Source organism: Coturnix japonica, chromosome 2, assembly GCF_001577835.2.
Source record: "Coturnix japonica isolate 7356 chromosome 2, Coturnix japonica 2.1, whole genome shotgun sequence".
Classification (NCBI taxonomy): Eukaryota; Metazoa; Chordata; class Aves; order Galliformes; family Phasianidae; genus Coturnix; species Coturnix japonica.
In genome coordinates this window covers 114,343,903-114,354,855 of record NC_029517.1, presented here as the reverse complement: position 1 = coordinate 114,354,855, position 10,953 = coordinate 114,343,903, and the positions used below count along the sequence as shown (strand labels likewise).

The 10,953-nt window shown below is 50.8% G+C and overlaps 1 protein-coding gene across 1 annotated transcript; it reads left to right on the top strand.

The window, feature by feature from the left end:
- The first annotated feature begins 5,005 nt into the window (after window positions 1-5,005).
- FRAT2 (FRAT regulator of WNT signaling pathway 2) lies at window positions 5,006-6,386 on the top strand. Its single transcript, XM_015855990.2, has one exon. It carries the CDS (start codon window positions 5,333-5,335, stop codon window positions 5,852-5,854), a length of 522 nt encoding a protein of 173 aa, XP_015711476.1. The 5' UTR covers window positions 5,006-5,332; the 3' UTR covers window positions 5,855-6,386.
- The last annotated feature ends 4,567 nt before the right edge of the window (window positions 6,387-10,953 follow it).

Sequence of the window (10,953 nt, the reverse complement as noted above, 5' to 3'; positions counted from 1 at the left end):
GGTCTCAGAAATCACAGCCTATGGTTTCACAGTGTAAAGTTTTCACAGGCAAAAGCAGTCTTACTTACTTACTTGCTCTTAATTTACATGTTAGCAAGAAGGAAGAGCAGGAAGTTATTTTAACATGCCCAGCCTGCACCTCTGTACCTCCACAATTGCTACAAGTCTATATTTGCTGTAGAGGAAAGTGAAAACCACGGCCAACTTACTTTGGTGCCCTTAGCTGTGAACTATGGCGGCTCAGCAGGACCCTGAAGAGGGGAAATGTGAACGAGGCGAGAATGTTTCCATGCATCTTCCCTTGTGCCAGGGCTTTTTTCCCTCTAAGTCTTGAGCATTGTACATCAGAAGAAGCTGAGTGACGTGACCTGTGATACTTACTCTAAATTATGCATGTTTAACAGCACCCAAGGACCTCATGAAATCTATTACATTGGACACCGAACACTGAAAGGTCTGCAATCCAAAGGGCTGTTTTTCATTATCCACTGAGGGTGAATTTAGCTCTAAACAAAATATACAGGAAAACACAGTTGCTAATGCAATGGAAATTATTACTGGGTAATAATTTACGGATCTTGTTTGTTGACTTTTCTATTGGGAAATTCACTGTCTAAATATATTGGCTTGATTTAATAAGGGAAAATCAGGCTGACCAAATAGGTGACTGTAAGAAAAAACATGTAGCCAGGGTTGAAAAAAAGAAAGAAGAGCTTGAAATAAGTCACTGCTTCAGAAATGCTCGTGAATTTTTTAAGTGTTAATAGGGAAAAAAATGGAATAGAAGGAACACAACCAGATCAAAAGGACTGTGTTAAAAGGGGATTTGGCTGTCACAGGCATCGTTGCTGAGAGGCAAAAAGAGAAGCTGTGACAAGACCCACCTGTCTTCATCTGAGGGCCTTAGAAAAACAGATATGAACTGTAGAGGTGGCCAGGACTAAAACAAGTGGGAGAAGTGAGGAATTCATGATGACATTAATAACACCACAAGGAGTGGTGCTGGGCAAGATGTAGTCAGTGAGCAGAGAGGAGGAAAGGTGACATATCCGTAAGCAGAGCCATGGCACCAGGATGTTTCTCACCGAGGAGTGGCTCTGCTTCTTGAACACGTTGGGCCCTGAATTACACAAACAACTAGTTAAAAACACAAAGCGGGGTTATCAGATCTCAGGTGCTGCCGTGTTTTCTTTTCTCCTTTTAAACAACATTCATCTTTTTTCCTAACAGCTTAATGTCCAAAGGATGCACGAAGGAAGGATTTAGGCACAGCAAGCTGGCAGTCTTACCCAGGTTCCATTGATTCAGCGTAGTTGGCTACAGTCCTTGTGGGACAAGAGCTCCCATAATTTTAGACAAGTCTACTTCAAACGCAATTAGACAAGAGGCTTTCCCCCTCCCCCCCTTTTTTTTTTGGCCTGCATGCCAAGTGAGACACATTACTTGTAATCATTATATACTAGTTTATTGATTGTGGCTTTTCAGTATTCGCTGTAGATAGACTTGTTTTAACAGAACTGTCAGGAGACGTGTCTGGTTAACAAACAATTACGGATTGGAGGTATAACAGTTAGCAAGGGTATTTTGTCAAGAGGTAGAGAAACGCACTGAGAATTGTGACAACACATGCATGAGGTTTTCTCCTGAATCTTTGGTATTTTTCAAGTGATGGCACAGAAATCTGTTTGTGTAGAATTTCAGGCTCAATGTTTTGTTTTCATCTCTTCTTCATGCATTTTAATATTGAAAAGATCAGACAAATGGAAATTATTTAAAGGAAATATGTATGTGGAAAATCCATAACATCCCACACAACCGACTGCGCCGGCCCATTGCCTGTAATGTAATGTCACACACTAAATGTATTCTGGTTATTAGGAAAGCTGGAAGTGAGTCAATTATGTGAATAAACAAACAAAGACCTGGTCTCCCCGTAGTTTAGTGCATCACTGAGGTATCTGAAGGCTCCTTTCCCACGCCTGCTGCCTCATTCCTGAACTAGCAGGGGCTGTTGTGCAAGGCAACTTGGCAGCCCATAATAACCAGGTAGCTCGGCACACTGATCTGAAGCAATCCTTGTACACCATTTGCACATCTGGGGCACAGGGGATGCACAAGCGCTTGTGGGATGTCTGAGGATACAGAGGAGGTTTTGCAGCTTAGGGAAAGGGAAGGATGGGGCTTCTCTGGTCTCTCCAGAGTAGAATCACAGAATCACAGAATTATTAAGGTTGGAAAAGACCTAGAAGATCATCCAGTCCAACCATCACCAATACTTCCCAGTTAGAGACACATTCTTGCCTTGTGTGCACAGATACGGCAGGTTGGTCTGGCTAAAGGTGAACAAACAGCAGGAACTTCAGACAAAAGCCTCAGAGGTGGCTACACCGATGGCCTTGCTGGTATTCAACACCCCTAAAGGAGAATTCTCAGGTAACCGAACGAGGATCAACAGAAGCAGAGCATGAAAGAAACAAATCCCGTAGATCTGAATGAAGGTTCTTGTGCTATGACGCATAGTTCAGTTTCTTAAGAGTGAAAGCCTTCACTTCCAAAGTGGACAATGCCGCTTCCCTTAAGGTCTCTGACTGGGTATCCAAAGCCCCATAAAACTGTTGGCCAGTGTATTTATATTGACTGGGAGTCGGTGCAAGACTCATGACATTTCTCCTTGTTAATTGCCTGGCTCTAGTGTGGCTGGATTTTGCAAGTTATGACACAGTAAATACATTTGTGTCACTTAGCAACCTCAGCTGTTTCTAAAGGAATGTCTTTTGTTCTTGGAAATGTATTATAAAGGCAGGTTACAAAACGATTATTGGGGAATCTAAACTCGCCTTAGTTGGATGCCATTCTGGCCTCTCCCCATTCTGCATTGTAAAGCGTGCATAGGAAATTAATTTCCTTTGCACAAGCATCAGTCACTGGCACCGCATCTATTGTTACGAAGAGAAGCTCTGCATATTTAATAGATATGACAGAAGTTTCTGTTGAAAATAAAAGACATGAGAAACGACCATGGAAACAAAGGGCTGGAAAGGACCTCCTCGGCCTGGGGCTCACAGAGGGCAAAGCCCTCCGACTGTTTCATAAACAACTCTATAAATACTTGACCATCATGATGCAACACTTCGCAGCCTCTTTCGTGAACTTATCAGTCTGATTTATTTTAACACGCAACACTGAAGCCTGAGATCAGAGATCAACCAGCTCCAGCACAAAGGGGTTGGAAACGTAAACACCTGCACAAACTTGCTGTATTTCTCACAGCACGTCGCCTGGGTTGTTGTTTCTGTGTCACTGCTCAGAATGATCCTGAACACATACAAACACACAGCGGAAGGACTCCTACTTACGCAGCTGAGATTACACCGGATTGCAGACTTCACGCGGGATTTAAGGGTTTTCTTTGTTTGTGCTTAATAGGTTTAAAGCTCAGGTCACACCTGCTGGTCCACCTTGTCAGTATCAGAACCGCAAATATAGGTAAGGTTTATCAACTGACCTCGCCATTCTGAAACAAAACACATCTCCGGGATACCCTGTAAAATGATGTAAAAACTGGCAGTGGCCACATAATGGATGCAATTAGTGCTTGTTTACGAAAGCTGCAGGCTCCGGCCTCTGCCAGAGGTATCATCTCAAAGTCAAGGATTACTAAAAATAGCTTAAAGACTGTTTTCTAACGTGAACAGGTGAATGCAAAAGAAGAGAGCAGGTGAGCCTCAACAGTGAGAGGAAAGGAACCCACTATCACGTGCAACCTGGTTAATAGGATGACTGAGACGACCGTTTGTGGTGGTAGTTTGGGCAGCCCCAAACAGAAGCAGACAATGCAGAGAATTGTAGCAACCCCAGGGGAAAAAATAAAAGCAGAGTCAAAAATGCTGTTAGTGGTCAGAGAACGTTGTCAACAGTTTGGGAGCTGTCTTCACCCTTTTACTTTGAAATGAATCTGCCCCTATCCATAATGTTTTGGCTTTTATTTCTTTTGTAATGAAAACTATTGTGCTAAACTGCTAAAGCAAAAGCAGAGCTCAAGAACACACCACCAGCACTAGAAGGCAAAAGACATTCACTTGGATTCTCCCAGTCTGAATGTGAAGGCTGTTTTCCAAGGGCACTTGCTAGAGCTGACCTGAGGCTCAGCCAAAAGACTTGATGGCTGCAGTACAGGGAACCCCGGCCTCTACCCAGCAGCCAACCCTGTTATTTATGCCCACAAAATCTGCATCGGGGCACGTATTTGTTTGACAGCTGCGTCATTGCACAACTCACTGTTTGTGTACAGTACAACATAGGAAGTTCCGCATGAATGTGCGGAAGAACTTCTTTACGGTGAGGGTGACGGAGCACTGGAACAGGCTGCCCAGGGAGGTGGTGGAGTCTCCTTCTCTGGAGATATTCAAGACCCGTCTGGACGCCTACCTGTGTGACGTGGTGTAGGGAGCCTGCTTTGGCAGGGGGGTTGGACTCGATGATCTCTAGAGGTCCCTTCCAACCCCTACAATTCTGTGATTCTGTGTTCTTGCTTCTACTGGTAGCGAGACACGAGTGATCAGCTCACAGCTGACAGGGCACTGCTGTGATCTCTGCCACCTCCATCTGATCACGGCTGTTGACAGTGCAGACCTCACTCTTGGAGTCGGTTTGGATTGAACCAAAACTGAAATGGCCTTTGGTCATATTTACAACACTCATTCCGTAGAGGTGGTAAATCCTCAGTGGGTTCAGTCCTCACAGACCCAGCAGGTATTTAGTTGGTCGGCTGCCAAGGGGACAGCACTAAGGTCTGCATGAAAAGAGAGCTGAGGACATGGGGTTCTTATGACAGGCTGTGCCCGGTGCTGGTAACTCTTCGGTGCACTGAGTGAGGCGGCTCAAGGCCCTGCGCTCCATCCCGCCTTCGTATCGCCCCGCCCCGTCCCTGCCCCGTGCCAATCACGGCGCCCCGCCCCGCGCCCCGAGCTGCGGGGTTTGAACGCGGGCCGCTCCACGCTCCGCGCAGACGGGGGGGTTCGTTGCTCCGGGGTGTGGGCCCTGGGGGCGGCTCGGAGCGGGGCCCGTCCCGCAGCACCGGGAGCGCGCTGCGGTGCACGGCGGGATCCAGCCCGAGGCCGAGCGCCGCGTCCCGGCTGTGGGAGCGGGGTGCGGGCGGCTCGGCGTTGGGACCGAGTCCCCCCCTCCCGGCGCGGTGGGAGGTGCCCGGGCTCCCGCGTCACCCATTGTTTACAAACCAACCCCAGCGGGCCGAGCTCCAGCCTCCACCGCAGCCGCCGGAGCCGCGCGTGCTGGCGGCGGTGCCGGTGCCGGTCCCGGCGGGCGGGCCGCCATGCCGTGCCGGCCGGGCGAGCGCTTCCTGCTGCTGGAGCGCTCGGTGTCCGTGGGGCCGGCGGGCTCCAAGGAGGTGGACGCGCTGGTGGCCAAGCTGGGCGAGGTGCTGCAGCTGAGCGCGCAGCGGGCGCCGCCGCCCCGCGGCCCCAAGTACCAGCCGGGGCCGGGCAGCGCCCGAGACCGCGCCGCGCCCTACTCGCCGCGCTGCTGCCCGCCCGGCCCGCAGCCCGCACTGCCGCCCGCACTGCCGCCCGGAGCGACGCGGCCCGAGCAGCAGCGGGTGGCCAAGCAGCTGTGCGGCCGCGGCTGGCTGCGGAGCGCCGCCCGCAGGAGGAAGCAGCAGCGGCGGCCGCCGCCGGGCCCGCCCGACCCGCACGAGGAGGATCCGCACCGGCTCCTGCAGCAGCTCATCCTCTCCGGGAACCTCATCAAGGAGGCGGTGCGGCGCCTGCAGCTGGCGGCCGCCGCCGTGGGGAGCGGCGGAGGGGACGGCGAGGCGGCGGCCGCGGCTCCGCAATAGGCGGGAGGATATGGGGGGGGGGCGAGGGGGCCGGTGCTTGGTGCCCCCGCCCGGTGCCCCCCGGCCGACGGAGCGCTCCTCCAGCAACGCGGAGCCCCGTGCAATAACCCCGGAGGGACCGGCGGGAGGTTTTTATCGCTTTTTATTTTGAGACTTTATTATCTATCTATTTCCCCCCCCCTCCCCTTCTTGATGACTGTATGAAGCAGTTCGGGGGGGAAAGGCAAATGTGAATACGGGAGGAGGAAGGCAGCTGGACTTACCCTGTGAGGCCGACGGTTGCTGCAGCCGGAGCTCATTGTTCCAGGAGGCCGCCGGAACCGGGCTTTTCTACAAAGAAAAAAAAAAAAAAGAAAAAAAAAAGGAAAATAAATCCCCCCCTCCCCGACAGACTCTCAATGGCTCCGCTACGGGATGCGGCTGTTGGTTCCATTTATGCGCTTCGTACCGGAGTGTGTGCAATGTGTTCCTGGTTCGCAGGACGATGTCTCACTGAACCTGTCTGTACCGAATAAACGTGCTCGTGTTTGTACGTGCGCTCCGCTTCTCATTGTTAACGGGGACACGGTTCCGCTTCGGGCCGACGAACCCGCGGCGGCTGCTCGGAGAGAAGGGGGGGGAGAAGCGGGACGGGAGGGAACGGCCGGTGCCTTCATCCCCCATTTTGCAGAGGGAGGAACGGAACAACAAAAAGGCCACGGCCATCCGTAAAACAGCCGCCGCCGGGCCGCCTTTGTTCGGAGCCGGGCGATCGGGCCGCACCGAGGGCAGAGCGAGGGCAGCGCGGATAGACGGGCTCCGGCTTTTAGGGGAGAGGACAAAAGGAGGCGCTGGGAGAGGCAGCGGGAAGGGCACGTTATTTGAACAGACGCTGTACGCGCAGCACGCGGTGTCGCTGGGCTCCGGCACCCGGTGCGAATAAACCCGAGAGGGTCCCCGAGTGGCGGAGCAGCCCCCGGCTGCGGGAGCGGACGGCAGCGCCTTTGTCCGAGGGGCCGTGTCCGCCCCGTGCCCTTGTTGGCGTTGTGTCGCTCTGCCCGGCGCTCCGCCGTGCTCCTCTATGCCGGGAGCGGGACGCGCTGCTACCGCTACCCCTGTCTCAGTTCAGTTCTAAGCAGAATGCAGCGCTTCAGTCTCAAGGCGTGTGAAATGCATGGGAAGAAGTTCAGCGCCTCGCAGAGCCTCCTTCGTTATAGACATCCGAAGTCCTTCCTCTCCAAACTTGTGCTGCTTTTGTGGCATTTTGCAGCGTTTGGAATGGGCTCAGATGTGCTGTGTCCTTCACCTCGAGCACATCATGCGGTGTAGAGGTCATCCTCGCTTCAGAGGAGCTGTCTGTGCCGTGTTGCTCTTTCCTTCTTAATCCAGGAAGAAAACTTTAAGGGAACACAACCCCAGAATCAAACCCCAGCCTCTAATACAACTGTAGCGGCTCTCTTGTGCCGTGGGGATGGCCGGGCAGATCCGGCAGCGGGATGAGCTTGGGCTGAGTACTCGGATTCCTGCACCCAAAGGGCCGGAGGGGGCTGGCGGCACAGCATGGGGCCGGTAGGGCTGTCAGATGGCTGCGCTGCCAGCTGCGATGCTGGGATCCGCTGGGCCGCCCGCAGTCTCTTCCTACCGATAATTATGCATCGGTTCTGCATTCCCCTCTCCTCCCCCCCCTGCCAGACCTCAGCCCTGTGTACTAATGAGAGCAGCTAACTTTACAAGTGTCCTTTGTAGTCGCTGAAAGCCCGGAGCCATTCCTTGGATGGATTTTACTAGAATAACACTTCTCAATAAACTGGCGGTTGGAGTGAGGCTTAGAAAAGATGCTAATAAATCTCACGGTGACGGGCTGGTTTTTAAGCTTCCTAAATTACTTCCAAAATAGCTCTTACTTTCCTTTTGTGAGCGGCGGGGCGGTGTGTGTATGGGAAGGGTTGCAGTGAGCGCAATGCAATGCTGTGTGGGATGTTGTGCACAGGGATTTGGGCACTTGTGTGGGATAACTCAGTGATGTGTCTCCATCGTTTGTAACACGAACATCCCCGGCTCACACCACTAACCTTCATCCTGATATACATCTGCCTTTTAAAGCTTTAAAACTGGCTCATTCAAAGCAGTGCACGTGTCGCTTCTGCATGGAGAAACACATCAAACGTGCTTTATTTTGCTGCTGGGAGCCAAGTGTGACACCACGTTGGATCGATGGAAATACCACCATAAGGTTTCCATCGATTCATTGCAAAATGTCTCAAATACTGTTGCTGTGCTCTGTGAGAATGGAACGAAAACCAGCTTTGATACAGAAGTCCTCATTGACTCTGGTGCCCAAAGGCTGAGCAGAGAAGCAGGCATTTCTGTGAGCTTTAATACCTGTGTTGTGGAGTGGGGGTTCTTTCATTTGCTTCTCCTGTCCCGACCCTCAGTTACCCATTGCTTGCTTTCTGGAGGAGCAAATTCAGGTATGTGCTACATTTGGCCTTCACTGTATGTTCTGCTTGTCTTCATTAGTAAATGAAAAAGCAAGTGTTGTGTTAAAAGTTGTGTTTTCACAGTAGGCATTGAGCTACGTTTTATCACCACCTTTTTTGTTCCCTCTGATGAGGAAAAATCTGTTCAAACAAGAGATATTACAGCAGGTCCATGTATGAGCTGGGGCTGAAAAATAACCCTGTGAGGCATTTGTGGTATGGTACGGCCATGCATTTGTGAAGATGTCTGGGGGGGAGGGGTGTATTTGGGGGGTGGACCTGAAGTTGAATACTTCTGTCCACTGGAAAGGTGTCCCTTGTGCCCACCCATTCTCTGACCCTGTGATTCTCCCCTCCTCATCTGTGTTCTCTCCTTACCTGGGCCCTTTTTGTTGCTTTTCAGGAAGTATTTTTTGATGTTTCTCCATCTGGCTTCATATACCGTAGCTTTGCCACTTCTGGGCAGCCCAGGTCTCTTTTAATTCCTATATCTGTTATATGGAGGATGAGTTGCAGGTACCTTTCATACCTGCTTTTACAATGTAGGGCAGCAGTCAGGGGTGAAATCCCAGCTGCGGTGACACGAGATGAAAAGGACAGAAAAATTCCTCGCAGCTTCTGTGGGAATTTCCTCCTGTATTTTGTAAATGCTTCTGAAAGCGATGCTTTCTCTGTGTGGGTGACTAGAAATTAATCTGAGTGGGAAACTTCTGCAAAAGCTGTGGGGAAAGGCAGTGTGTTGGGAGGGAGCTGGTGCCCTCAGTGGGCAGCACGGCAGCAGACGCTGCACAATCCATACCAGAGGCAGCTACAGGAAGCCAGGCTTCATCAGCTCCGGGGCAGAGAGAATTAGTGGCTCCTTATGCAATATCCTGGCTTTAAACTGTATTATTTTTGCTTCCCTTTATCTAATCTGGTGGTTTCTCATGGAGTAATACACTTAGCCGAGGGTACTCTTCACTCCTGTAGGCGTCAGGACATCAGTGATCAAAACAAATGGTTGAAAACCATCTTGTCCCTGGTGGCCTCTGCTGGATGGAAAGGTTTTAGTCCTACAGCTCAGTGCCATTGTGTTTAGGAGCAGCGTTTGGTGCTGTGTGATGAAACAGCACCAACGTGAAAATGTTTTAATTAGAGGAAATGGATCCTGGTTGGCTTTATTTGCTGCTCTAAGCATTTTCCTACAGGAGGTCAAGACTTATTCTGCCTGTATCACAACAATTGCCCTAGTTTCAAGGCTTAAGCCTGCAGAATCACAGGCTCTCAGTTAAGGTGAAGATTTGGGTTACTAGTGCTCTTAAATCCACATTGAAATGCCTTTTTGGTTTTAGAAAACTAGCAGTTTTCAACAGGAAACCAAGCGGTTCTGCAGCAGATGACAGAGCACATGTGTGCGCGTCCCTGGGTTCTCCAGGAGGATGGAAACCGAGGGGGTGTGTAATCCTTTCTCCTTGTCACAAGGCAGCTTTAGCAGCTGGCGTTCTGCCCAGCTGCCGGGCAGCATGCAGGTATGCCCTGCCAATGTGCTGTGTTGTCTGTGTGCCCATTTGGAAGGCCACAAAATGTGTATTTTCCATCTTGCTGCTGTAGCTCCTCCATTAGCTCACATCAGCCTGCTCCAACAGCTGCCCTCCCTCCTCCAAGGCCTCCCATACAAACCTCCTCTGTCACCTTCTGCTCCATCCTCAACCTGGTCTAAGTCCCTCCTGCCAAGTCATAGGACAAGGAAATTCTCATTAAAAAGTGATATGGCAGACAAGGGGCTGCCAGACCAGTAGCAGAATGGAAATAAGAGAGAGGAACTCCCACCTCTTCATTTCTGCTGTCTTCCCCCTTGTTTTTCTCCCTTTAAGAGGAGCTACAGGTGTTGGATTTGATGATTATATTTGGACTTAGTTCTTTTCCAGCCTAAACAATTTGATGATCCTATGTTGAGCACCTCTGAATGTAAATGGAAAGAGAGAAGATGTTCAGTGGGCAATTAGAACTCCGCAAGTAGTCCACTCCAATTTATTTGAATGTCTGTGACTCAGCAGAGGAGATTAATGGACTGACACCAGAGCTGATCTGTCATAAGTGACAGTTCCATGTAATTAAATCTGGAGGACTCTGGCAACCGTTGCACTGTAATGCTGAGCTCTGGTAGCTCCATAGCTGGGTGCTGGTCGGCTATTCCATGCCCACTGAATGGTGGAACGGCCCCAGGTCTCCTCAGGCCTCTGGCAGCTGGGCTTCCCCTTGGTCAGCACAACTTCATCTCCCTTCTGGAGATGTTGGGCTTTGGCCTCTAGTTTTTGGCCTGCGGGGCCCAGCAAAACAGCTATTATTTGAGGGTTTTACCATACTTATTCCTGTATTGGTGCTGCTTGTTGCCTCAGTGCTTCAGATCTGAATCCCCATTAACACTGCCTCAGCTCTTCCACCTGCCCTTCCCTTCCCAAGATCATGGTTTTGATTTTCCTTACTAAGATCTGCAAGGACTCAAAGGTAGGAACAGCCTTTCTCCAGGTGCCTGCTGCTCATCCACCACAGGGAGGAAATCCAGGGATCAGCCAACACTGCTTGGGCAGATTTGCATCTTTTCTGCCATCACTGAGAGAAAGGACCAGATGTCACCTTCATGACTCCGGTGCTCAGTCA

Excerpts from the sequence above, each read along its gene's own strand:
- FRAT2 (XM_015855990.2), top strand. The coding sequence starts at position 5,333 with ATGCCGTGCCGGCCGGGCGAGCGCTTCCTGCTGCTGGAGCGCTCGGTG.